This window comes from Oncorhynchus clarkii, unplaced genomic scaffold (genome assembly GCF_045791955.1).
Source record: "Oncorhynchus clarkii lewisi isolate Uvic-CL-2024 unplaced genomic scaffold, UVic_Ocla_1.0 unplaced_contig_10532_pilon_pilon, whole genome shotgun sequence".
Classification (NCBI taxonomy): Eukaryota; Metazoa; Chordata; class Actinopteri; order Salmoniformes; family Salmonidae; genus Oncorhynchus; species Oncorhynchus clarkii.
Window position 1 is genome coordinate 296730 of NW_027261121.1, and position 27999 is coordinate 324728.

At 48.2% G+C, this 27999-nt stretch overlaps 1 protein-coding gene across 1 annotated transcript in view; it reads left to right on the forward strand.

Annotated features, from left to right (window-relative positions):
* The window catches only part of LOC139404948 (kinesin-like protein KIF13A), a 201661-nt gene that overhangs the window by 159181 nt on the left and 14481 nt on the right, over positions 1-27999 (forward strand). The window contains exons 26-31 of the mRNA XM_071147495.1: positions 681-716; positions 9948-10047; positions 25274-25400; positions 25552-25607; positions 26778-26902; positions 27813-27989. Of these exons, the coding sequence (XP_071003596.1) occupies positions 681-716; positions 9948-10047; positions 25274-25400; positions 25552-25607; positions 26778-26902; positions 27813-27989 (621 nt within the window). The remainder of the gene's footprint in view (positions 1-680; positions 717-9947; positions 10048-25273; positions 25401-25551; positions 25608-26777; positions 26903-27812; positions 27990-27999) is intronic.

The following is a 27999-nucleotide window of genomic DNA, read 5'->3' on the forward strand; positions in this document are numbered from 1 at the left end:
GTTTTTACTAGATTACTTGTAGTTTTTCATGTTGTTTGTCTGTCATTTTTGTAATGACTTGGTGCTGCCTATCTTGGCCAGGACGCTCTTGAAAAAGAGGTTTTAAATCTCAATGAGCCCTTCCTGGTTAAATAAAAGTTATCATTTTTAAACATTTTTTATGTTCATTCATTTTGGAGCACAATGTTCTTTTAAAAAGTCAACAGAACTGAGCTTCTCAGTCATTCTACATACAGACGATCTGGGAGGTCCTTTTAACGTAGAGGGACCAGGAAGCAGCCTTCTACCCTCCACTGCTGCACACTTTCCCAGAGGAAATAGAACGATGTGATTGGTCAGCCAGTGACACCTCCAGGCCACTGACCCAGAGTTGTAGTGGATTTACGTTTGACATTTTGGTCATTAGCAGACGCTCTTATCCAGAGCGACTTGCAGACAGTGGAGAGGTGTGTAGGCTACTACTCCTGTCTGTCTGTCTGTCTGTCTGTCTGTCTGTCTGTCTGTCTGTCTGTCTGTCTGTTTGCCTGTCTGTCTGTTTGCCTGTCTGTCTGTTTGCCTGTCTGTCTGTTTGCCTGTCTTGTCTGTCTGTCTGTCTGTTTGCCTGTCTGTCTGTTTGCCTGTCTTGTCTTTCTGCCTGTCTGACTGAGTGTACTGTACTGTGCTGTATTCTGTCCTGCCAGAGGGAGGAGGAGGATGGAGATATGGATAGTTATCAGGTAAACTGTAACTCCTCAGTCTGTTGTTGCTGCTGCTGCTGCTGCTGCATGGATGGTGCTGCCTCCTACCTCAGCGAGGGTAGAAATATTCACATAACTTCTGGAAAACCTTGGAATTGTTTTAGATTTCCCAGAAATGTTCAACCCCAACTACTGCCGATGATGACGAGGCACGATGGATGGAAACCAGCTTCTGCTCATGTGCTTGCAGACAGTGGGTTCCACTAAGAAGGGTGGGCAGGGGAAACAGGAGACTAGAGGAGTAGGAGACAGGAGACTAGAGGAGTAGGAGACAGGAGACTAGAGGAGTAGGAGACAGGAGACTAGAGGGGTGGGAAACAGGAGACAGGAGACTAGAGGAGTAGGAGACAGTGGGTTCCACTAAGAAGGGTGGGCAGGGGAAACAGGAGACTAGAGGAGTAGGAGACAGTGGGTTCCACTAAGAAGGGTGGGCAGGGGGAACAGGAGACTAGAGGAGTAGGAGACAGGAGACTAGAGGAGTAGGAGACAGTGGGTTCCACTAAGAAGGGTGGGCAGGGGAAACAGGAGACTAGAGGAGTAGCAGACAGTGGGTTCCACTAAGAAGGGTGGGCAGGGGAAACAGGAGACTAGAGGAGTAGGAGACAGGAGACTAGAGGGGTGGGAAACAGGAGACAGGAGACTAGAGGAGTAGGAGACAGTGGGTTCCACTGAGAAGGGGGGGCAGGGGGAACAGGAGACTAGAGGAGTAGCAGACAGTGGGTTCCACTAAGAAGGGTGGGCAGGGGGAACAGGAGACTAGAGGAGTAGGAGACAGGAGACTAGAGGGGTGGGAAACAGGAGACAGGAGACTAGAGGAGTAGGAGACAGTGGGTTCCACTGAGAAGGGGGGGCAGGGGGAACAGGAGACTAGAGGAGTAGGAGACAGGAGACTAGAGGGGTGGGAAACAGGAGACAGGAGACTAGAGGAGTAGGAGACAGTGGGTTCCACTGAGAAGGGGGGGCAGGGGGAACAGGAGACTAGAGGAGTAGCAGACAGTGGGTTCCACTAAGAAGGGGGGGCAGGGGAAACAGGAGACTAGAGGAGTAGCAGACAGTGGGTTCCACTAAGAAGGGGGGGCAGGGGGAACAGGAGACTAGAGGAGTAGCAGACAGTGGGTTCCACTAAGAAGGGTGGGCAGGGGGAACAGGAGACTAGAGGAGTAGCAGACAGTGGGTTCCACTAAGAAGGGTGGGCAGGGGGAACAGGAGACTAGAGGAGTAGCAGACAGTGGGTTCCACTAAGAAGGGGGGGCAGGGGGAACAGGAGACTAGAGGAGTAGCAGACAGTGGGTTCCACTAAGAAGGGGGGGCAGGGGAAACAGGAGACTAGAGGAGTAGCAGACAGTGGGTTCCACTAAGAAGGGGGGGCAGGGGGAACAGGAGACTAGAGGAGTAGCAGACAGTGGGTTCCACTGAGAAGGGGGGGCAGGGGGAACAGGAGACTAGAGGAGTAGCAGACAGTGGGTTCCACTAAGAAGGGGGGGCAGGGGAAACAGGAGACTAGAGGAGTAGCAGACAGTGGGTTCCACTAAGAAGGGGGGGCAGGGGGAACAGGAGACTAGAGGAGTAGCAGACAGTGGGTTCCACTAAGAAGGGGGGGCAGGGGGAACAGGAGACTAGAGGAGTAGCAGACAGTGGGTTCCACTAAGAAGGGTGGGCAGGGGGAACAGGAGACTAGAGGAGTAGCAGACAGTGGGTTCCACTAAGAAGGGTGGGCAGGGGGAACAGGAGACTAGAGGAGTAGCAGACAGTGGGTTCCACTAAGAAGGGTGGGCAGGGGGAACAGGAGACTAGAGGAGTAGCAGACAGTGGGTTCCACTAAGAAGGGGGGGCAGGGGGAACAGGAGACTAGAGGAGTTGCAGACAGTGGGTTCCACTAAGAAGGGGGGGAAGGGGGAACAGGAGACTAGAGGAGTAGCAGACAGTGGGTTCCACTAAGAAGGGTGGGCAGGGGGAACAGGAGACTAGAGGGGTGGGAAACAGGAGACAGGAGACTAGAGGAGTAGCAGACAGTGGGTTCCACTAAGAAGGGTGGGCAGGGGGAACAGGAGACTAGAGGAGTAGCAGACAGTGGGTTCCACTAAGAAGGGTGGGCAGGGGGAACAGGAGACTAGAGGAGTAGCAGACAGTGGGTTCCACTAAGAAGGGTGGGCAGGGGAAACAGGAGACTAGAGGAGTAGGAGACAGGAGACTAGAGGAGTAGCAGACAGTGGGTTCCACTAAGAAGGGTGGGCAGGGGGAACAGGAGACTAGAGGAGTAGCAGACAGTGGGTTCCACTAAGAAGGGTGGGCAGGGGGAACAGGAGACTAGAGGAGTAGCAGACAGTGGGTTCCACTAAGAAGGGGGGGGCAGGGGGAACAGGAGACTAGAGGAGTAGCAGACAGTGGGTTCCACTAAGAAGGGTGGGCAGGGGGAACAGGAGACTAGAGGAGTAGCAGACAGTGGGTTCCACTAAGAAGGGTGGGCAGGGGGAACAGGAGACTAGAGGAGTAGCAGACAGTGGGTTCCACTAAGAAGGGGGGGCAGGGGGAACAGGAGACTAGAGGAGTAGCAGACAGTGGGTTCCACTAAGAAGGGGGGGCAGGGGGAACAGGAGACTAGAGGAGTAGCAGACAGTGGGTTCCACTAAGAAGGGGGGGCAGGGGGAACAGGAGACTAGAGGAGTAGCAGACAGTGGGTTCCACTAAGAAGGGGGGGCAGGGGGAACAGGAGACTAGAGGAGTAGCAGACAGTGGGTTCTACTAAGAAGGGTGGGCAGGGGAAACAGGAGACAGGAGACTAGAGGAGTAGCAGACAGTGGGTTCCACTAAGAAGGGTGGGCAGGGGAAACAGGAGACTAGAGGAGTAGCAGACAGTGGGTTCCACTAAGAAGGGGGGGCAGGGGGAACAGGAGACTAGAGGAGTAGGAGACAGTGGGTTCCACTGAGAAGGGGGGGCAGGGGGAACAGGAGACTAGAGGAGTAGCAGACAGTGGGTTCCACTAAGAAGGGGGGGCAGGGGAAACAGGAGACTAGAGGAGTAGCAGACAGTGGGTTCCACTAAGAAGGGGGGGCAGGGGTAACAGGAGACTAGAGGAGTAGCAGACAGTGGGTTCCACTAAGAAGGGTGGGCAGGGGGAACAGGAGACTAGAGGAGTAGCAGACAGTGGGTTCCACTAAGAAGGGTGGGCAGGGGGAACAGGAGACTAGAGGAGTAGCAGACAGTGGGTTCCACTAAGAAGGGGGGGCAGGGGGAACAGGAGACTAGAGGAGTAGCAGACAGTGGGTTCCACTAAGAAGGGGGGGCAGGGGAAACAGGAGACTAGAGGAGTAGCAGACAGTGGGTTCCACTAAGAAGGGGGGGCAGGGGGAACAGGAGACTAGAGGAGTAGCAGACAGTGGGTTCCACTGAGAAGGGGGGGCAGGGGGAACAGGAGACTAGAGGAGTAGCAGACAGTGGGTTCCACTAAGAAGGGGGGGCAGGGGAAACAGGAGACTAGAGGAGTAGCAGACAGTGGGTTCCACTAAGAAGGGGGGGCAGGGGGAACAGGAGACTAGAGGAGTAGCAGACAGTGGGTTCCACTAAGAAGGGGGGGCAGGGGGAACAGGAGACTAGAGGAGTAGCAGACAGTGGGTTCCACTAAGAAGGGTGGGCAGGGGGAACAGGAGACTAGAGGAGTAGCAGACAGTGGGTTCCACTAAGAAGGGTGGGCAGGGGGAACAGGAGACTAGAGGAGTAGCAGACAGTGGGTTCCACTAAGAAGGGTGGGCAGGGGGAACAGGAGACTAGAGGAGTAGCAGACAGTGGGTTCCACTAAGAAGGGGGGGCAGGGGGAACAGGAGACTAGAGGAGTTGCAGACAGTGGGTTCCACTAAGAAGGGGGGGCAGGGGGAACAGGAGACTAGAGGAGTAGCAGACAGTGGGTTCCACTAAGAAGGGTGGGCAGGGGGAACAGGAGACTAGAGGGGTGGGAAACAGGAGACAGGAGACTAGAGGAGTAGCAGACAGTGGGTTCCACTAAGAAGGGTGGGCAGGGGGAACAGGAGACTAGAGGAGTAGCAGACAGTGGGTTCCACTAAGAAGGGTGGGCAGGGGAAACAGGAGACTAGAGGAGTAGGAGACAGGAGACTAGAGGAGTAGCAGACAGTGGGTTCCACTAAGAAGGGGGGGCAGGGGGAACAGGAGACTAGAGGAGTAGCAGACAGTGGGTTCCACTAAGAAGGGGGGGCAGGGGGAACAGGAGACTAGAGGAGTAGCAGACAGTGGGTTCCACTAAGAAGGGTGGGCAGGGGGAACAGGAGACTAGAGGAGTAGCAGACAGTGGGTTCCACTAAGAAGGGGGGGCAGGGGGAACAGGAGACTAGAGGAGTAGCAGACAGTGGGTTCCACTAAGAAGGGGGGGCAGGGGGAACAGGAGACTAGAGGAGTAGCAGACAGTGGGTTCCACTAAGAAGGGGGGGCAGGGGGAACAGGAGACTAGAGGAGTAGCAGACAGTGGGTTCCACTAAGAAGGGGGGGCAGGGGGAACAGGAGACTAGAGGAGTAGCAGACAGTGGGTTCCACTAAGAAGGGGGGGCAGGGGGAACAGGAGACTAGAGGAGTAGCAGACAGTGGGTTCTACTAAGAAGGGTGGGCAGGGGAAACAGGAGACAGGAGACTAGAGGAGTAGCAGACAGTGGGTTCCACTAAGAAGGGTGGGCAGGGGAAACAGGAGACAGGAGACTAGAGGAGTAGGAGACAGGAGACTAGAGGAGTAGGAGGCAGGAGACTAGAGGAGTAGGAGACAGGAGACTAGAGGAGTAGGAGGCAGGAGACTAGAGGAGTAGGAGGCAGGAGACTAGAGGAGTAGGAGACAGGAGACAGGAGACTAGAGGAGTAGGAGACAGGAGACTAGAGGGGTAGGGGGTAGGAAACAGGAAACTAGAGGAGTAGGAGACAGGAGACTAGAGGGGTAGGAGACAGGAGACTAGAGGAGTAGGAGACAGGAGACTAGAGGAGTAGGAGACAGGAGACTAGAGGAGTAGGAGACAGGAGACTAGAGGGGTAGGAAACAGGAAACTAGAGGAGTAGGAGACAGGAGACTAGAGGGGTAGGGGTAGGAGGCTAGAGGAGTAGGGGGTAGGAGACAGGAAACTAGAGGAGTAGGGGGTAGGAAACAGGAAACTAGAGGAGTAGGGGGTAGGAGGCTGGAGGAGTAGGAGACAGGAGACTCGAGGGGTAGGAGACAGGAGGCTAGAGGAGTAGGGGGTAGGAGACAGGAGACTAGAGGGGTAGGAGGTAGGAAACAGGAGGCTGGAGGAGTAGGAGGTAGGAAACAGGAGGCTGGAGGAGTAGGAGACAGGAGACTAGAGGAGTAGGAGACAGGAGACTCGAAGGGTAGGAGACAGGAGGCTAGAGGAGTAGGGGGTAGGAGACAGGAGACTAGAGGGGTAGGAGGTAGGAAACAGGAGGCTGGAGGAGTAGGAGGTAGGAAACAGGAGACTGGAGGAGTAGGAGGTAGGAAACAGGAGGCTGGAGGAGTAGGAGACAGGAGACTAGAGGAGTAGGAGACAGGAGACTCGAGGGGTAGGAGGTAGGAAACAGGAGGCTGGAGGAGTAGGAGACAGGATACTAGAGGAGTAGGAGACAGGAGACTAGAGGGGTAGGAGGTAGGAAACAGGAGGCTGGAGGAGTAGGAGGTAGGAAACAGGATGCTGGAGGAGTAGGAGACAGGAGACTAGAGGAGTAGGAGACAGGAGACTCAAGGGTAGGAGACAGGAGACTCGAGGGGTAGGAGACAGGAGACTAGAGGGGTAGGAGACAGGAGACTAGAGGAGTAGGAGACAGGAGGCTGGAGGAGTAGGAGACATGTGGCTAGAGGAGTAGGAGACAGGAGACTAGAGGGGTAGGAGACAGGAGACTAGAGGAGTAGGAGACAGGAGACTAGAGGAGTAGGAGACAGGAGACAGGAGACTAGAGGAGTAGGAGACAGGAGACTAGAGGGGTAGGGGGTAGGAAACAGGAAACTAGAGGAGTAGGAGACAGGAGACTAGAGGGGTAGGGGTAGGAGGCTAGAGGAGTAGGGGGTAGGAGACAGGAAACTAGAGGAGTAGGGGGTAGGAAACAGGAAACTAGAGGAGTAGGGGGTAGGAGGCTGGAGGAGTAGGAGACAGGAGACTCGAGGGGTAGGAGACAGGAGGCTAGAGGAGTAGGGGGTAGGAGACAGGAGACTAGAGGGGTAGGAGGTAGGAAACAGGAGGCTGGAGGAGTAGGAGGTAGGAAACAGGAGGCTGGAGGAGTAGGAGGTAGGAAACAGGAGGCTGGAGGAGTAGGAGACAGGAGACTAGAGGAGTAGGAGACAGGAGACTCGAGGGGTAGGAGGTAGGAAACAGGAGGCTGGAGGAGTAGGAGACAGGATACTAGAGGAGTAGGAGACAGGAGACTAGAGGGGTAGGAGGTAGGAAACAGGAGGCTGGAGGAGTAGGAGGTAGGAAACAGGATGCTGGAGGAGTAGGAGACAGGAGACTAGAGGAGTAGGAGACAGGAGACTCAAGGGGTAGGAGACAGGAGACTCGAGGGGTAGGAGACAGGAGACTAGAGGGGTAGGAGACAGGAGACTAGAGGGGTAGGAGACAGGAGGCTGGAGGAGTAAGAGACAGGAGACTAGAGGAGTAGAAGACAGGAGACTCGAGGGGTAGGAGACAGGAGACTAGAGGAGTAGGAGGTAGGAAACAGGAGGCTGGAGGAGTAGGAGACAGGAGACTAGAGAAGTAGGAGACAGGAGACTCGAGGGGTAGGAGACAGGAAGCTAGAGGGGTAGGAGACAGGAGGCTAGAGGGGTAGGAGACAGGAGGCTAGAGGGGTAGGAGACAGGAGGCTAGAGGGTAGGAGACAGGAGGCTAGAGGGTTAGGAGACAGGAGGCTAGAGGGTAGGAGACAGGAGGCTAGAGGGGTAGGAGACAGGAGGCTAGAGGAGTAGGGGGTAGGAGACAGGAGACTAGAGGGGTAGGAGACAGGAGGCTAGAGGAGTAGGGGGTAGGAGACAAGAGACTAGAGGAGTAGGAGGTAGGAAACAGGAGGCTGGAGGAGTAGGAGACAGGAGACTAGAGAAGTAGGAGACAGGAGACTCGAGGGGTAGGAGACAGGAAGCTAGAGGGGTAGGAGACAGGAGGCTAGAGGGGTAGGAGACAGGAGGCTAGAGGGGTAGGAGACAGGAGGCTAGAGGGTAGGAGACAGGAGGCTAGAGGGTTAGGAGACAGGAGGCTAGAGGGTAGGAGACAGGAGGCTAGAGGGGTAGGAGACAGGAGGCTAGAGGAGTAGGGGGTAGGAGACAGGAGACTAGAGGGGTAGGAGACAGGAGGCTAGAGGAGTAGGGGGTAGGAGACAGGAGGCTAGAGGAGTAGGGGGTTGGAGACAGGAGACTAGAGGGGTAGGAGACAGGAGACTAGAGGAGTAGGGGGTAGTTTTCCCTAGTCAGGTCTAGTGGTCAGGACAAACTCCTGGTTCTAGGTCCGGCCTCACAGAGTGATTGGATAATGTTGTGCACTTTTGGAGGAGAACTCTTGCCTCCAAGCACAATTTTGGACCCGGGTGGCGCTGGTCCATCTAAATAATGTCATCCTAACAAAGACATGGATCAGAGAATCTTTTTAAGGAGGCACCCCAGGCCAGATACATCACTCATATTCTGTCTTTCCCACCTCTCCACAGTGCCCTGGTGTCTGTCTGTCCCTCCGTCCTCCCTCTCCACAGTGCCCTGGTGCCTGTCTGTCTGTCTGTCCCTCTGTCCTACCACTTCCACAGTGCCCTGGTGTCTGTCTGTCCCTCCGTCCTCCCTCTCCACAGTGCCCTGGTGCCTGTCTGTCTGTCCCTCTGTCCTACCACTCCACAGTGCCCTGGTGTCTGTCTGTCCCTCCGTCCTACCACTCCACAGTGCCCTGGTGTCTGTCTGTCCCTCTGTCCTACCACTCCACAGTGCCCTGGTGTCTGTCTGTCCCTCCGTCCTCCCTCTCCACAGTGCCCTGGTGTCTGTCTGTCCCTCCGTCCTCCCTCTCCACAGTGCCCTGGTGTCTGTCTGTCTGTCTGTCCCTCTGTCCTACCACTCCACCGTGCCCTGGTGTCTGTCTGTCTGTGTTCCAGTCTGTCCCTCTGTCCTACCACTCCACAGTGCCCTGGTGTCTGTCTGTCTGTGTTCCAGTCTGTCCCTCTGTCCTACCACTCCACAGTGCCCTGGTGTCTGTCTGTGTTCCAGTCTGTCCCTCCGTCCTACCACTCCACAGTGCCCTGGTGTCTGTCTGTCTGTCCCTCCGTCCTACCACTCCACAGTGCCCTGGTGTCTGTCTGTCTGTCCCTCCGTCCTACCACTCCACAGTGCCCTGGTGTCTGTCTGTCCCTCCGTCCTACCACTCCACAGTGCCCTGGTGTCTGTCTGTCTGTCCCCCCGTCCTACCACTCCACAGTGCCCCGGATGTCTGTCTGTCTGTCCCTCCGTCCTACCACTCCACAGTGCCCTGGTGTCTGTCTGTCTGTCCTACCACTCCACAGTGCCCTGGTGTCTGTCTGTCTGTCCCTCCGTCCCACCACTCCACAGTGCCCTGGTGTCTGTCTGTCTGTCCCTCCGTCCCACCACTCCACAGTGCCCTGGTGTCTGTCTGTCTGTCCCTCCGTCCTACCTCTCCACAGTGCCCTGGTGTCTGTCTGTCTGTCTGTCCCTCCGTCCTACCTCTCCACAGTGCCCTGGTGTCTGTCTGTCTGTCTGTCCCTCCATCCTACCTCTCCACAGTGCCATGACAGGAGACTTATGACAGGAGACTTATTGCACCACACTCACATAACCAACGCATGGCTGCTTCCATGCATGACTCATTTACCATGACAGGGGAGTTGAGCTCAGGAATGGGGGTGGAGTGACCGGAGGAATGGGGTTGGAGTGTGCATGTGTGTGGTTGTTATGGTGCTGGGTGGGTGGTTAGATCATGGTGATGTTTTAATCAGCCAACAGTACATTAAAGGCTCTGAGCCTGGGAGACATTCCATTTCCTCATAGAGTTTGGGACTTTTTTTCAATAGACTTTGAGAAAGAGGATTAAGTTTTGACTTGGCCCCTAGGGCCTCACACTGTGGCTCCTCACGGAGGTCATGTGGGGTCTACTGGGGTAAGGAAGTAGGAGTCTGCCGTTCAACGTCCTGTTTTGTTTCTGATACTGGACAGAGTCCTGCTGACACTGATGCTGTCTTCTGTTGGCCTGCAGGAGGAGGACCTGAACTGTGTGAGGGACCGCTGGTCTGAGGCCCTCATCAAACGACGAGAGTATCTGGACGAGCAGATCAACAAGATCATCAACAAACAGGGTGAGTCCCAGCTCTGGACTCTACAGCTCCACTCTGTACCAGTCCTGTCTTCATTCAGTATTCTGGACTCTACAGCTCCACTCTGTACCAGTCCTGTCTTCATTCAGTTTATTCAGTATTCTGGACTCTACAGCTCCACTCTGTATCAGTCCTGTCTTCATTCAGTATTCTGGACTCTACAGCTCCACTCTGTACCAGTCCTGTCTTCATTCAGTATTCTGGACTCTACAGCTCCACTCTGTACCAGTCCTGTCTTCATTCAGTTTATTCAGTATTCTGGACTCTACAGCTCCACTCTGTATCAGTCCTGTCTTCATTCAGTTTATTCAGTATTCTGGACTCTACAGCTCCACTCTGTACCAGTCCTGTCTTCATTCAGTATTCTGGACTCTACAGCTCCACTCTGTATCAGTCCTGTCTTCATTCAGTTTATTCAGTATTCTGGACTCTACAGCTCCACTCTGTATCAGTCCTGTCTTCATTCAGTATTCTGGACTCTACAGCTCCACTCTGTATCAGTCCTGTCTTCATTCAGTTTTCTGGACTCTACAGCTCCACTCTGTATCAGTCCTGTCTTCATTCAGTTTATTCAGTATTCTGGACTCTACAGCTCCACTCTGTATCAGTCCTGTCTTCATTCAGTTTATTCAGTATTCTGGACTCTACAGCTCCACTCTGTACCAGTCCTGTCTTTATTCAGTTTATTCAGTATTCTGGACTCTACAGCTCCACTCTGTACCAGTCCTGTCTTCATTCAGTATTCTGGACTCTACAGCTCCACTCTGTATCAGTCCTGTCTTCATTCAGTTTATTCAGTATTCTGGACTCTACAGCTCCACTCTGTATCAGTCCTGTCTTCATTCAGTTTATTCAGTATTCTGGACTCTACAGCTCCACTCTGTACCAGTCCTGTCTTCATTCAGTATTCTGGACTCTACAGCTCCACTCTGTATCAGTCCTGTCTTCATTCAGTTTATTCAGTATTCTGGACTCTACAGCTCCACTCTGTACCAGTCCTGTCTTCATTCAGTATTCTGGACTCTACAGCTCCACTCTGTATCAGTCCTGTCTTCATTCAGTTTATTCAGTATTCTGGACTCTACAGCTCCACTCTGTACCAGTCCTGTCTTCATTCAGTTTATTCAGTATTCTGGACTCTACAGCTCCACTCTGTACCAGTCCTGTCTTTATTCAGTATTCTGGACTCTACAGGTCCACTCTGTATCAGTCCTGTCTTCATTCAGTATTCTGGACTCTACAGGTCCACTCTGTATCAGTCCTGTCTTCATTCAGTATTCTGGACTCTACAGCTCCACTCTGTATCAGTCCTGTCTTCATTCAGTTTATTCAGTATTCTGGACTCTACAGCTCCATTCGGTATCAGTCCTGTCTTCATTCAGTTTATTCAGTATTCTGGACTCTACAGCTCCACTTTGTACCAGTCCTGTCTTCATTCAGTATTCTGGACTCTACAGCTCCACTCTGTACCAGTCCTGTCTTCATTCAGTTTATTCAGTATTCTGGACTCTACAGCTCCATTCGGTATCAGTCCTGTCTTCATTCAGTTTATTCAGTATTCTGGACTCTACAGCTCCACTCTGTACCAGTCCTGTCTTCATTCAGTATTCTGGACTCTACAGCTCCACTCTGTATCAGTCCTGTCTTCATTCAGTTTATTCAGTATTCTGGACTCTACAGCTCCACTCTGTACCAGTCCTGTCTTCATTCAGTTTATTCAGTATTCTGGACTCTACAGCTCCACTCTGTATCAGTCCTGTCTTCATTCAGTATTCTGGACTCTACAGCTCCACTCTGTACCAGTCCTGTCTTCATTCAGTATTCTGGACTCTACAGCTCCACTCTGTACCAGTCCTGTCTTCATTCAGTTTATTCAGTATTCTGGACTCTACAGCTCCACTCTGTACCAGTCCTGTCTTCATTCAGTATTCTGGACTCTACAGCTCCACTCTGTATCAGTCCTGTCTTCATTCAGTTTATTCAGTATTCTGGACTCTACAGCTCCACTCTGTACCAGTCCTGTCTTCATTCAGTATTCTGGACTCTACAGCTCCACTCTGTATCAGTCCTGTCTTCATTCAGTTTATTCAGTATTCTGGACTCTACAGCTCCACTCTGTATCAGTCCTGTCTTCATTCAGTTTATTCAGTATTCTGGACTCTACAGCTCCACTCTGTATCAGTCCTGTCTTCATTCAGTTTATTCAGTATTCTGGACTCTACAGCTCCACTCTGTATCAGTCCTGTCTTTATTCAGTTTATTCAGTATTCTGGACTCTACAGCTCCACTCTGTACCAGTCCTGTCTTCATTCAGTTTATTCAGTATTCTGGACTCTACAGCTCCACTCTGTACCAGTCCTGTCTTCATTCAGTTTATTCAGTATTCTGGACTCTACAGCTCCACTCTGTATCAGTCCTGTCTTTATTCAGTTTATTCAGTATTCTGGACTCTACAGCTCCACTCTGTACCAGTCCTGTCTTCATTCAGTATTCTGGACTCTACAGCTCAACTCTGTACCAGTCCTGTCTTCATTCAGTTTATTCAGTATTCTGGACTCTACAGCTCCACTCTGTACCAGTCCTGTCTTCATTCAGTATTCTGGACTCTACAGCTCCACTCTGTATCAGTCCTGTCTTCATTCAGTTTATTCAGTATTCTGGACTCTACAGCGCCACTCTGTATCAGTCCTGTCTTCATTCAGTTTATTCAGTATTCTGGACTCTACAGCTCCATTCGGTATCAGTCCTGTCTTCATTCAGTATTCTGGACTCTACAGCTCCACTCTGTATCAGTCCTGTCTTCATTCAGTTTATTCAGTATTCTGGACTCTACAGCTCCACTCTGTACCAGTCCTGTCTTCATTCAGTATTCTGGACTCTACAGCTCCACTCTGTATCAGTCCTGTCTTCATTCAGTTTATTCAGTATTCTGGACTCTACAGCTCCACTCTGTACCAGTCCTGTCTTCATTCAGTATTCTGGACTCTACAGCTCCACTCTGTACCAGTCCTGTCTTCATTCAGTTTATTCAGTATTCTGGACTCTACAGCTCCACTCTGTACCAGTCCTGTCTTCATTCAGTATTCTGGACTCTACAGCTCCACTCTGTATCAGTCCTGTCTTCATTCAGTTTATTCAGTATTCTGGACTCTACAGCTCCACTCTGTACCAGTCCTGTCTTCATTCAGTATTCTGGACTCTACAGCTCCACTCTGTATCAGTCCTGTCTTCATTCAGTTTATTCAGTATTCTGGACTCTACAGCTCCACTCTGTATCAGTCCTGTCTTCATTCAGTTTATTCAGTATTCTGGACTCTACAGCTCCACTCTGTATCAGTCCTGTCTTCATTCAGTTTATTCAGTATTCTGGACTCTACAGCTCCACTCTGTATCAGTCCTGTCTTTATTCAGTTTATTCAGTATTCTGGACTCTACAGCTCCACTCTGTACCAGTCCTGTCTTCATTCAGTTTATTCAGTATTCTGGACTCTACAGCTCCACTCTGTACCAGTCCTGTCTTCATTCAGTTTATTCAGTATTCTGGACTCTACAGCTCCACTCTGTATCAGTCCTGTCTTTATTCAGTTTATTCAGTATTCTGGACTCTACAGCTCCACTCTGTATCAGTCCTGTCTTCATTCAGTATTCTGGACTCTACAGCTCCACTCTGTACCAGTCCTGTCTTCATTCAGTATTCTGGACTCTACAGCTCCACTCTGTATCAGTCCTGTCTTCATTCAGTTTATTCAGTATTCTGGACTCTACAGCTCCACTCTGTACCAGTCCTGTCTTCATTCAGTATTCTGGACTCTACAGCTCCACTCTGTACCAGTCCTGTCTTCATTCAGTTTATTCAGTATTCTGGACTCTACAGCTCCACTCTGTACCAGTCCTGTCTTCATTCAGTATTCTGGACTCTACAGCTCCACTCTGTATCAGTCCTGTCTTCATTCAGTTTATTCAGTATTCTGGACTCTACAGCGCCACTCTGTATCAGTCCTGTCTTCATTCAGTTTATTCAGTATTCTGGACTCTACAGCTCCATTCGGTATCAGTCCTGTCTTCATTCAGTATTCTGGACTCTACAGCTCCATTCTGTATCAGTCCTGTCTTCATTCAGTTTATTCAGTATTCTGGACTCTACAGCTCCACTCTGTACCAGTCCTGTCTTCATTCAGTTTATTCAGTATTCTGGACTCTACAGCTCCACTCTGTATCAGTCCTGTCTTCATTCAGTTTATTCAGTATTCTGGACTCTACAGCTCCACTCTGTACCAGTCCTGTCTTCATTCAGTATTCTGGACTCTACAGCTCCACTCTGTATCAGTCCTGTCTTCATTCAGTTTATTCAGTATTCTGGACTCTACAGCTCCACTCTGTATCAGTCCTGTCTTCATTCAGTTTATTCAGTATTCTGGACTCTACAGCTCCACTCTGTATCAGTCCTGTCTTCATTCAGTTTTTTCAGTATTCTGGACTCTACAGCTCCACTCTGTATCAGTCCTGTCTTTATTCAGTTTATTCAGTATTCTGGACTCTACAGCTCCACTCTGTACCAGTCCTGTCTTCATTCAGTTTATTCAGTATTCTGGACTCTACAGCTCCACTCTGTACCAGTCCTGTCTTCATTCAGTTTATTCAGTATTCTGGACTCTACAGCTCCACTCTGTATCAGTCCTGTCTTTATTCAGTTTATTCAGTATTCTGGACTCTACAGCTCCACTCTGTATCAGTCCTGTCTTCATTCAGTATTCTGGACTCTACAGCTCCACTCTGTACCAGTCCTGTCTTCATTCAGTATTCTGGACTCTACAGCTCCACTCTGTATCAGTCCTGTCTTCATTCAGTTTATTCAGTATTCTGGACTCTACAGCTCCACTCTGTACCAGTCCTGTCTTCATTCAGTATTCTGGACTCTACAGCTCCACTCTGTACCAGTCCTGTCTTCATTCAGTTTATTCAGTATTCTGGACTCTACAGCTCCACTCTGTACCAGTCCTGTCTTCATTCAGTTTATTCAGTATTCTGGACTCTACAGCTCCACTCTGTATCAGTCCTGTCTTCATTCAGTTTATTCAGTATTCTGGACTCTACAGCTCCACTCTGTATCAGTCCTGTCTTCATTCAGTTTATTCAGTATTCTGGACTCTACAGCTCCACTCTGTATCAGTCCTGTCTTTATTCAGTTTATTCAGTATTCTGGACTCTACAGCTCCACTCTGTACCAGTCCTGTCTTCATTCAGTTTATTCAGTATTCTGGACTCTACAGCTCCACTCTGTACCAGTCCTGTCTTCATTCAGTTTATTCAGTATTCTGGACTCTACAGCTCCACTCTGTATCAGTCCTGTCTTTATTCAGTTTATTCAGTATTCTGGACTCTACAGCTCCACTCTGTATCAGTCCTGTCTTCATTCAGTATTCTGGACTCTACAGCTCCACTCTGTACCAGTCCTGTCTTCATTCAGTATTCTGGACTCTACAGCTCCACTCTGTATCAGTCCTGTCTTCATTCAGTTTATTCAGTATTCTGGACTCTACAGCTCCACTCTGTACCAGTCCTGTCTTCATTCAGTATTCTGGACTCTACAGCTCCACTCTGTACCAGTCCTGTCTTCATTCAGTTTATTCAGTATTCTGGACTCTACAGCTCCACTCTGTACCAGTCCTGTCTTCATTCAGTATTCTGGACTCTACAGCTCCACTCTGTATCAGTCCTGTCTTCATTCAGTTTATTCAGTATTCTGGACTCTACAGCGCCACTCTGTATCAGTCCTGTCTTCATTCAGTTTATTCAGTATTCTGGACTCTACAGCTCCATTCGGTATCAGTCCTGTCTTCATTCAGTATTCTGGACTCTACAGCTCCATTCTGTATCAGTCCTGTCTTCATTCAGTTTATTCAGTATTCTGGACTCTACAGCTCCACTCTGTACCAGTCCTGTCTTCATTCAGTTTATTCAGTATTCTGGACTCTACAGCTCCACTCTGTATCAGTCCTGTCTTCATTCAGTTTATTCAGTATTCTGGACTCTACAGCTCCACTCTGTACCAGTCCTGTCTTCATTCAGTATTCTGGACTCTACAGCTCCACTCTGTATCAGTCCTGTCTTCATTCAGTTTATTCAGTATTCTGGACTCTACAGCTCCACTCTGTATCAGTCCTGTCTTCATTCAGTTTATTCAGTATTCTGGACTCTACAGCTCCACTCTGTATCAGTCCTGTCTTTATTCAGTTTATTCAGTATTCTGGACTCTACAGCTCCACTCTGTACCAGTCCTGTCTTCATTCAGTTTATTCAGTATTCTGGACTCTACAGCTCCACTCTGTACCAGTCCTGTCTTCATTCAGTTTATTCAGTATTCTGGACTCTACAGCTCCACTCTGTATCAGTCCTGTCTTTATTCAGTTTATTCAGTATTCTGGACTCTACAGCTCCACTCTGTATCAGTCCTGTCTTCATTCAGTATTCTGGACTCTACAGCTCCACTCTGTACCAGTCCTGTCTTCATTCAGTATTCTGGACTCTACAGCTCCACTCTGTATCAGTCCTGTCTTCATTCAGTTTATTCAGTATTCTGGACTCTACAGCTCCACTCTGTACCAGTCCTGTCTTCATTCAGTATTCTGGACTCTACAGCTCCACTCTGTACCAGTCCTGTCTTCATTCAGTTTATTCAGTATTCTGGACTCTACAGCTCCACTCTGTACCAGTCCTGTCTTCATTCAGTATTCTGGACTCTACAGCTCCACTCTGTATCAGTCCTGTCTTCATTCAGTTTATTCAGTATTCTGGACTCTACAGCGCCACTCTGTATCAGTCCTGTCTTCATTCAGTTTATTCAGTATTCTGGACTCTACAGCTCCATTCGGTATCAGTCCTGTCTTCATTCAGTATTCTGGACTCTACAGCTCCACTCTGTATCAGTCCTGTCTTCATTTAGTTTATTCAGTATTCTGGACTCTACAGCTCCACTCTGTACCAGTCCTGTCTTCATTCAGTATTCTGGACTCTACAGCTCCACTCTGTATCAGTCCTGTCTTCATTCAGTTTATTCAGTATTCTGGACTCTACAGCTCCACTCTGTACCAGTCCTGTCTTCTTCAGTTTATTCAGTATTCTGGACTCTACAGCTCCACTCTGTACCAGTCCTGTCTTCATTCAGTTTATTCAGTATTCTGGACTCTACAGCTCCACTCTGTATCAGTCCTGTCTTCATTCAGTTTATTCAGTATTCTGGACTCTACAGCTCCACTCTGTACCAGTCCTGTCTTCATTCAGTATTCTGGACTCTACAGCTCCACTCTGTACCAGTCCTGTCTTCATTCAGTATTCTGGACTCTACAGCTCCACTCTGTACCAGTCCTGTCTTCATTCAGTTTATTCAGTATTCTGGACTCTACAGCTCCACTCTGTACCAGTCCTGTCTTCATTCAGTATTCTGGACTCTACAGCTCCACTCTGTACCAGTCCTGTCTTCATTCAGTATTCTGGACTCTACAGCTCCACTCTGTATCAGTCCTGTCTTCATTCAGTTTATTCAGTATTCTGGACTCTACAGCTCCACTCTGTACCAGTCCTGTCTTCATTCAGTATTCTGGACTCTACAGCTCCACTCTGTACCAGTCCTGTCTTCATTCAGTATTCTGGACTCTACAGCTCCACTCAATGTACCAGTCCTGTCTTCATTTAGTTTATTCAGTATTCTGGACTCTACAGCTCCACTCTGTACCAGTCCTGTCTTCATTCAGTTTATTCAGTATTCTGGACTCTACAGCTCCACTCTGTATCAGTCCTGTCTTTATTCAGTTTATTCAGTATTCTGGACTCTACAGCTCCACTCTGTATCAGTCCTGTCTTCATTCAGTATTCTGGACTCTACAGCTCCACTCTGTACCAGTCCTGTCTTCATTCAGTATTCTGGACTCTACAGCTCCACTCTGTATCAGTCCTGTCTTCATTCAGTTTATTCAGTATTCTGGACTCTACAGCTCCACTCTGTACCAGTCCTGTCTTCATTCAGTATTCTGGACTCTACAGCTCCACTCTGTACCAGTCCTGTCTTCATTCAGTTTATTCAGTATTCTGGACTCTACAGCTCCACTCTGTACCAGTCCTGTCTTCATTCAGTATTCTGGACTCTACAGCTCCACTCTGTATCAGTCCTGTCTTCATTCAGTTTATTCAGTATTCTGGACTCTACAGCGCCACTCTGTATCAGTCCTGTCTTCATTCAGTTTATTCAGTATTCTGGACTCTACAGCTCCATTCGGTATCAGTCCTGTCTTCATTCAGTATTCTGGACTCTACAGCTCCACTCTGTATCAGTCCTGTCTTCATTCAGTTTATTCAGTATTCTGGACTCTACAGCTCCACTCTGTACCAGTCCTGTCTTCATTCAGTATTCTGGACTCTACAGCTCCACTCTGTATCAGTCCTGTCTTCATTCAGTTTATTCAGTATTCTGGACTCTACAGCTCCACTCTGTACCAGTCCTGTCTTCATTCAGTATTCTGGACTCTACAGCTCCACTCTGTACCAGTCCTGTCTTCATTCAGTTTATTCAGTATTCTGGACTCTACAGCTCCACTCTGTACCAGTCCTGTCTTCATTCAGTATTCTGGACTCTACAGCTCCACTCTGTATCAGTCCTGTCTTCATTCAGTTTATTCAGTATTCTGGACTCTACAGCTCCACTCTGTACCAGTCCTGTCTTCATTCAGTATTCTGGACTCTACAGCTCCACTCTGTATCAGTCCTGTCTTCATTCAGTTTATTCAGTATTCTGGACTCTACAGCTCCACTCTGTATCAGTCCTGTCTTCATTCAGTTTATTCAGTATTCTGGACTCTACAGCTCCACTCTGTATCAGTCCTGTCTTCATTCAGTTTATTCAGTATTCTGGACTCTACAGCTCCACTCTGTATCAGTCCTGTCTTTATTCAGTTTATTCAGTATTCTGGACTCTACAGCTCCACTCTGTACCAGTCCTGTCTTCATTCAGTTTATTCAGTATTCTGGACTCTACAGCTCCACTCTGTACCAGTCCTGTCTTCATTCAGTTTATTCAGTATTCTGGACTCTACAGCTCCACTCTGTATCAGTCCTGTCTTTATTCAGTTTATTCAGTATTCTGGACTCTACAGCTCCACTCTGTATCAGTCCTGTCTTCATTCAGTATTCTGGACTCTACAGCTCCACTCTGTACCAGTCCTGTCTTCATTCAGTATTCTGGACTCTACAGCTCCACTCTGTATCAGTCCTGTCTTCATTCAGTTTATTCAGTATTCTGGACTCTACAGCTCCACTCTGTACCAGTCCTGTCTTCATTCAGTATTCTGGACTCTACAGCTCCACTCTGTACCAGTCCTGTCTTCATTCAGTTTATTCAGTATTCTGGACTCTACAGCTCCACTCTGTACCAGTCCTGTCTTCATTCAGTATTCTGGACTCTACAGCTCCACTCTGTATCAGTCCTGTCTTCATTCAGTTTATTCAGTATTCTGGACTCTACAGCGCCACTCTGTATCAGTCCTGTCTTCATTCAGTTTATTCAGTATTCTGGACTCTACAGCTCCATTCGGTATCAGTCCTGTCTTCATTCAGTATTCTGGACTCTACAGCTCCATTCTGTATCAGTCCTGTCTTCATTCAGTTTATTCAGTATTCTGGACTCTACAGCTCCACTCTGTACCAGTCCTGTCTTCATTCAGTTTATTCAGTATTCTGGACTCTACAGCTCCACTCTGTATCAGTCCTGTCTTCATTCAGTTTATTCAGTATTCTGGACTCTACAGCTCCACTCTGTACCAGTCCTGTCTTCATTCAGTATTCTGGACTCTACAGCTCCACTCTGTATCAGTCCTGTCTTCATTCAGTTTATTCAGTATTCTGGACTCTACAGCTCCACTCTGTATCAGTCCTGTCTTCATTCAGTTTATTCAGTATTCTGGACTCTACAGCTCCACTCTGTATCAGTCCTGTCTTCATTCAGTTTTTTCAGTATTCTGGACTCTACAGCTCCACTCTGTATCAGTCCTGTCTTTATTCAGTTTATTCAGTATTCTGGACTCTACAGCTCCACTCTGTACCAGTCCTGTCTTCATTCAGTTTATTCAGTATTCTGGACTCTACAGCTCCACTCTGTACCAGTCCTGTCTTCATTCAGTTTATTCAGTATTCTGGACTCTACAGCTCCACTCTGTATCAGTCCTGTCTTTATTCAGTTTATTCAGTATTCTGGACTCTACAGCTCCACTCTGTATCAGTCCTGTCTTCATTCAGTATTCTGGACTCTACAGCTCCACTCTGTACCAGTCCTGTCTTCATTCAGTATTCTGGACTCTACAGCTCCACTCTGTATCAGTCCTGTCTTCATTCAGTTTATTCAGTATTCTGGACTCTACAGCTCCACTCTGTACCAGTCCTGTCTTCATTCAGTATTCTGGACTCTACAGCTCCACTCTGTACCAGTCCTGTCTTCATTCAGTTTATTCAGTATTCTGGACTCTACAGCTCCACTCTGTACCAGTCCTGTCTTCATTCAGTTTATTCAGTATTCTGGACTCTACAGCTCCACTCTGTATCAGTCCTGTCTTCATTCAGTTTATTCAGTATTCTGGACTCTACAGCTCCACTCTGTATCAGTCCTGTCTTCATTCAGTTTATTCAGTATTCTGGACTCTACAGCTCCACTCTGTATCAGTCCTGTCTTTATTCAGTTTATTCAGTATTCTGGACTCTACAGCTCCACTCTGTACCAGTCCTGTCTTCATTCAGTTTATTCAGTATTCTGGACTCTACAGCTCCACTCTGTACCAGTCCTGTCTTCATTCAGTTTATTCAGTATTCTGGACTCTACAGCTCCACTCTGTATCAGTCCTGTCTTTATTCAGTTTATTCAGTATTCTGGACTCTACAGCTCCACTCTGTATCAGTCCTGTCTTCATTCAGTATTCTGGACTCTACAGCTCCACTCTGTACCAGTCCTGTCTTCATTCAGTATTCTGGACTCTACAGCTCCACTCTGTATCAGTCCTGTCTTCATTCAGTTTATTCAGTATTCTGGACTCTACAGCTCCACTCTGTACCAGTCCTGTCTTCATTCAGTATTCTGGACTCTACAGCTCCACTCTGTACCAGTCCTGTCTTCATTCAGTTTATTCAGTATTCTGGACTCTACAGCTCCACTCTGTACCAGTCCTGTCTTCATTCAGTATTCTGGACTCTACAGCTCCACTCTGTATCAGTCCTGTCTTCATTCAGTTTATTCAGTATTCTGGACTCTACAGCGCCACTCTGTATCAGTCCTGTCTTCATTCAGTTTATTCAGTATTCTGGACTCTACAGCTCCATTCGGTATCAGTCCTGTCTTCATTCAGTATTCTGGACTCTACAGCTCCATTCTGTATCAGTCCTGTCTTCATTCAGTTTATTCAGTATTCTGGACTCTACAGCTCCACTCTGTACCAGTCCTGTCTTCATTCAGTTTATTCAGTATTCTGGACTCTACAGCTCCACTCTGTATCAGTCCTGTCTTCATTCAGTTTATTCAGTATTCTGGACTCTACAGCTCCACTCTGTACCAGTCCTGTCTTCATTCAGTATTCTGGACTCTACAGCTCCACTCTGTATCAGTCCTGTCTTCATTCAGTTTATTCAGTATTCTGGACTCTACAGCTCCACTCTGTATCAGTCCTGTCTTCATTCAGTTTATTCAGTATTCTGGACTCTACAGCTCCACTCTGTATCAGTCCTGTCTTTATTCAGTTTATTCAGTATTCTGGACTCTACAGCTCCACTCTGTACCAGTCCTGTCTTCATTCAGTTTATTCAGTATTCTGGACTCTACAGCTCCACTCTGTACCAGTCCTGTCTTCATTCAGTTTATTCAGTATTCTGGACTCTACAGCTCCACTCTGTATCAGTCCTGTCTTTATTCAGTTTATTCAGTATTCTGGACTCTACAGCTCCACTCTGTATCAGTCCTGTCTTCATTCAGTATTCTGGACTCTACAGCTCCACTCTGTACCAGTCCTGTCTTCATTCAGTATTCTGGACTCTACAGCTCCACTCTGTATCAGTCCTGTCTTCATTCAGTTTATTCAGTATTCTGGACTCTACAGCTCCACTCTGTACCAGTCCTGTCTTCATTCAGTATTCTGGACTCTACAGCTCCACTCTGTACCAGTCCTGTCTTCATTCAGTTTATTCAGTATTCTGGACTCTACAGCTCCACTCTGTACCAGTCCTGTCTTCATTCAGTATTCTGGACTCTACAGCTCCACTCTGTATCAGTCCTGTCTTCATTCAGTTTATTCAGTATTCTGGACTCTACAGCGCCACTCTGTATCAGTCCTGTCTTCATTCAGTTTATTCAGTATTCTGGACTCTACAGCTCCATTCGGTATCAGTCCTGTCTTCATTCAGTATTCTGGACTCTACAGCTCCACTCTGTATCAGTCCTGTCTTCATTTAGTTTATTCAGTATTCTGGACTCTACAGCTCCACTCTGTACCAGTCCTGTCTTCATTCAGTATTCTGGACTCTACAGCTCCACTCTGTATCAGTCCTGTCTTCATTCAGTTTATTCAGTATTCTGGACTCTACAGCTCCACTCTGTACCAGTCCTGTCTTCATTCAGTTTATTCAGTATTCTGGACTCTACAGCTCCACTCTGTACCAGTCCTGTCTTCATTCAGTTTATTCAGTATTCTGGACTCTACAGCTCCACTCTGTATCAGTCCTGTCTTCATTCAGTTTATTCAGTATTCTGGACTCTACAGCTCCACTCTGTACCAGTCCTGTCTTCATTCAGTATTCTGGACTCTACAGCTCCACTCTGTACCAGTCCTGTCTTCATTCAGTATTCTGGACTCTACAGCTCCACTCTGTACCAGTCCTGTCTTCATTCAGTTTATTCAGTATTCTGGACTCTACATCTCCACTCTGTACCAGTCCTGTCTTCATTCAGTATTCTGGACTCTACAGCTCCACTCTGTACCAGTCCTGTCTTCATTCAGTATTCTGGACTCTACAGCTCCACTCTGTATCAGTCCTGTCTTCATTCAGTTTATTCAGTATTCTGGACTCTACAGCTCCACTCTGTACCAGTCCTGTCTTCATTCAGTATTCTGGACTCTACAGCTCCACTCTGTACCAGTCCTGTCTTCATTCAGTATTCTGGACTCTACAGCTCCACAATGTACCAGTCCTGTCTTCATTTAGTTTATTCAGTATTCTGGACTCTACAGCTCCACTCTGTACCAGTCCTGTCTTCATTCAGTTTATTCAGTATTCTGGACTCTACAGCTCCACTCTGTATCAGTCCTGTCTTTATTCAGTTTATTCAGTATTCTGGACTCTACAGCTCCACTCTGTATCAGTCCTGTCTTCATTCAGTATTCTGGACTCTACAGCTCCACTCTGTACCAGTCCTGTCTTCATTCAGTATTCTGGACTCTACAGCTCCACTCTGTATCAGTCCTGTCTTCATTCAGTTTATTCAGTATTCTGGACTCTACAGCTCCACTCTGTACCAGTCCTGTCTTCATTCAGTATTCTGGACTCTACAGCTCCACTCTGTACCAGTCCTGTCTTCATTCAGTTTATTCAGTATTCTGGACTCTACAGCTCCACTCTGTACCAGTCCTGTCTTCATTCAGTATTCTGGACTCTACAGCTCCACTCTGTATCAGTCCTGTCTTCATTCAGTTTATTCAGTATTCTGGACTCTACAGCGCCACTCTGTATCAGTCCTGTCTTCATTCAGTTTATTCAGTATTCTGGACTCTACAGCTCCATTCGGTATCAGTCCTGTCTTCATTCAGTATTCTGGACTCTACAGCTCCACTCTGTATCAGTCCTGTCTTCATTCAGTTTATTCAGTATTCTGGACTCTACAGCTCCACTCTGTACCAGTCCTGTCTTCATTCAGTATTCTGGACTCTACAGCTCCACTCTGTATCAGTCCTGTCTTCATTCAGTTTATTCAGTATTCTGGACTCTACAGCTCCACTCTGTACCAGTCCTGTCTTCATTCAGTTTATTCAGTATTCTGGACTCTACAGCTCCACTCTGTACCAGTCCTGTCTTCATTCAGTTTATTCAGTATTCTGGACTCTACAGCTCCACTCTGTATCAGTCCTGTCTTCATTCAGTTTATTCAGTATTCTGGACTCTACAGCTCCACTCTGTACCAGTCCTGTCTTCATTCAGTATTCTGGACTCTACAGCTCCACTCTGTACCAGTCCTGTCTTCATTCAGTATTCTGGACTCTACAGCTCCACTCTGTACCAGTCCTGTCTTCATTCAGTTTATTCAGTATTCTGGACTCTACATCTCCACTCTGTACCAGTCCTGTCTTCATTCAGTATTCTGGACTCTACAGCTCCACTCTGTACCAGTCCTGTCTTCATTCAGTATTCTGGACTCTACAGCTCCACTCTGTATCAGTCCTGTCTTCATTCAGTTTATTCAGTATTCTGGACTCTACAGCTCCACTCTGTACCAGTCCTGTCTTCATTCAGTATTCTGGACTCTACAGCTCCACTCTGTACCAGTCCTGTCTTCATTCAGTATTCTGGACTCTACAGCTCCACAATGTACCAGTCCTGTCTTCATTTAGTTTATTCAGTATTCTGGACTCTACAGCTCCACTCTGTACCAGTCCTGTCTTCATTCAGTATTCTGGACTCTACAGCTCCACTCTGTATCAGTCCTGTCTTCATTCAGCATTTTAGTGGGCAGGTTTTTCCCTTTTGGGACTTGGTTTCTGTTACACACCTCATCCTCACACTCCTTCTCTCTCTCTGTCTCTCTGTCTCTGTCTCTGTCGCTCTCTCTCTCTCTCTGTCTCTCTCTCTCTCTCTGTCGCTCTGTCTCTGTCGCTTTCTCTCTGTCTGTCTCTGTCTCTCTCTCGCTGTCTCACTGTCTCTCTCTTGTCTCTGTCTCTCTCTCTGTCTCTGTCGCTCTCTCTGTCTCTGTCTCTCTCTCTCTCTCTCTCTCTCGCTGTCTCTCTCTATCTCTCTCTATCTCTCTCTCTCTGTCTCTCTCTCCCTCTGTCTCTCTGTCTCTCTCTCTCTCTCTCTGTCTTTCTCTGTCTCTCTGTCTCTCTCTCTGTCTCTCTCTCTGTTTCTCTTTTTCTGTCTCTCTCTGTCTCTCTCGCTGTCTCTCTCGCTGTCTCTCTCTCTGTCTCTCTCTCTCTAGAGAAGTCAGAAGAGGACATGGAGAGGGAGGCCAGGCTGGTGGAACAGTGGGTAGGGCTGACCGAGGAAAGGAACGCTGTACTGGTGCCCGCGCCTGGCAGTGGCATACCTGGTGCCCCTGCCCACTGGTAAGTCTGAGGGTCATTATTTAACATACACAATGAAATAATCATTGAATGTATGTCTGCTTTTAGACATTCCACAAGCTTAGAGTTTGTCTCTCTGTGGTGCTGTTTGAAACTGCTTCTGAGCCTGTGTTCTACTGTTTGACTGTTGCAGGGCCCCCTCTGCTGGGATGGAAGCTCACTTCCCAGTCCTCTTCCTGGACTTGAATGGTAACGGCCTGGAATCACCTTCATAGTGACACATCAGACTCTGTGTGTCTCTGTCACCTCTACAACAGACTCTGTGTGTCTCTGTCACCTCTAACATCAGACTCTGTGTGTCTCTGTGTGTCTCTGTCACCTCTACATCAGACTCTGTGTGTCTCTGTCACCTCTACATCAGACTCTGTGTGTCTCTGTGTGTCTCTGTCACCTCTACATCAGACTCTGTGTGTCTCTGTCACCTCTACATCAGAATCTGTGTGTCTCTGTCACCTCTAACATCAGACTCTGTGTGTCTCTGTCACCTCTACATCAGACTCTGTGTGTCTCTGTCACCTCTACATCAGACTATGTGTGTCTCTGTCACCTCTACATCAGACTCTGTGTGTCTCTGTCACCTCTACATCAGACTCTGTGTGTCTCTGTGTGTCTCTGTCATCTCTACAGCAGACTCTGTGTGTCTCTGTCACCTCTACATCAGACTCTGTGTGTCTCTGTCACCTCTACATCAGACTCTGTGTGTCTCTGTCATCTCTACAGCAGACTCTGTGTGTCTCTGTCACCTCTACATCAGACTCTGTGTGTCTCTGTCACCTCTACATCAGACTCTGTGTGTCTCTGTCACCTCTACATCAGACTCTGTGTGTCTCTGTCACCTCTACATCAGACTCTGTGTGTCTCTGTCACCTCTACATCAGACTCTGTGTGTCTCTGTCACCTCTACATCAGACTCTGTGTGTCTCTGTCACCTCTACTTCAGACTCTGTGTGTCTCTGTCACCTCTACATCAGACTCTGTGTGTCTCTGTGTGTCTCTGTCATCTCTACAGCAGACTCTGTGTGTCTCTGTCACCTCTAACATCAGACTCTGTGTGTCTCTGTCACCTCTAACATCAGACTCTGTGTGTCTCTGTCACCTCTAACCTCAGACTCTGTGTGTCTCTGTCACCTCTAACATCAGACTCTGTGTGTCTCTGTCACCTCTAACATCAGACTCTGTGTGTCTCTGTCACCTCTAACATCAGACTCTGTGTGTCTCTGTCACCTCTAACATCAGACTCTGTGTGTCTCTGTCACCTCTAACATCAGACTCTGTGTGTCTCTGTCACCTCTACATCAGACTATGTGTGTCTCTGTCACCTCTAACCTCAGACTCTGTGTGTCTCTGTTACCTCTACAGCAGATGACCTGACAGTGACTCAACAGTTAACGGGACCCAACGCTGCCGGGGTTAACTCTATCCTGCCCAAGGAGCACGGCAGCCAGTTTTTCTACCTGCCAATCATCAGACACAGTGATGACGAGGTAGAGTACTGTGTGTGTGTGTGGATGTGTTTCACTATTCTTGTGGGGACCAGAAGTCACACAAAAAAGTATTATGACCAACTGGGGACATTTTGTTGGTCCCCATAAGGTCAAATGCTATTTCTTTGGGGTTTAGGGTTAAGGTTACGTTAAGGGTTAGGAGCTAGGGTTAGGTTTAGGAACTAGGGTTAGGAGCTAGGGTTAGGTTTAGAGTTAGGAGCTAATGTTAGATTTAGGGTTAAGGTTACATTAAGGGTTAGGAGCTAGGTTTAGGTTTAGGAACTAGGGTTAGGAGCTAGGGTTAGGTTTAGAGTTAGGAGCTAATGTTAGGTTAGGAGCTAGGGTTAGGTTTAGGATCTAGGGTTAGGAGCTAGGGTTAGGTTTAGGATCTAGGGTTAGGAGCTAGGGTTAGGTTTAGGATCTAGGGTTAGGAGCTAGGGTTAGGTTTAGGATCTAGGGTTAGGAGCTAGGGTTAGGTTTAAGAACTAGGGTTAGGTTTAGGGTTAAGAGCTAGGGTTAGGTTTAGGGTTAGGAGCTAGGGTTAGGTTTAAGAACTAGGGTTAGGTTTAGGGTTAAGTTTAGGGTTAAGAGCTAGGTTTAGGGGTAAGAGTACGGGTTAGGTTTAGGGTTAGGGAAATTTGATTTTGAATTAGACTGAATTGTGTGTCCCCACAAGGTCAGCTGTACAAGAGAGTGTGTGTGCGCACGTGCACTGGCCACTTCCCGTTTTCCAGAAATCCCGGTTGGAAGATTCACGGAATCAGGAGGAAATATGCAGGAAACCCGGAAGTCCTCCAATCAGGATTTCGTGAAAACCTGAGAATCATTTTGGGAAATTTACCGGAATTTTGCAACTCTGAGAATAATAGTTGTGTTTTCCACCTCCTGTCATCTGTCCTCCTGCCACCAGGTGTCAGCGCTGTGCTCCTGGGACTCATCCATCCACGACTCTGTGCACCTGAACCGCGTGACGTCACCCAACGAGCGTATCTACGTGATCATTAAAGCCACGGTGCAGCTCAGCCATCCTGTCTCCATGGAGCTGGTGCTGCGCAAGAGGATCTCTGTCAACATCTACAACAAACAGGTCTGCACTG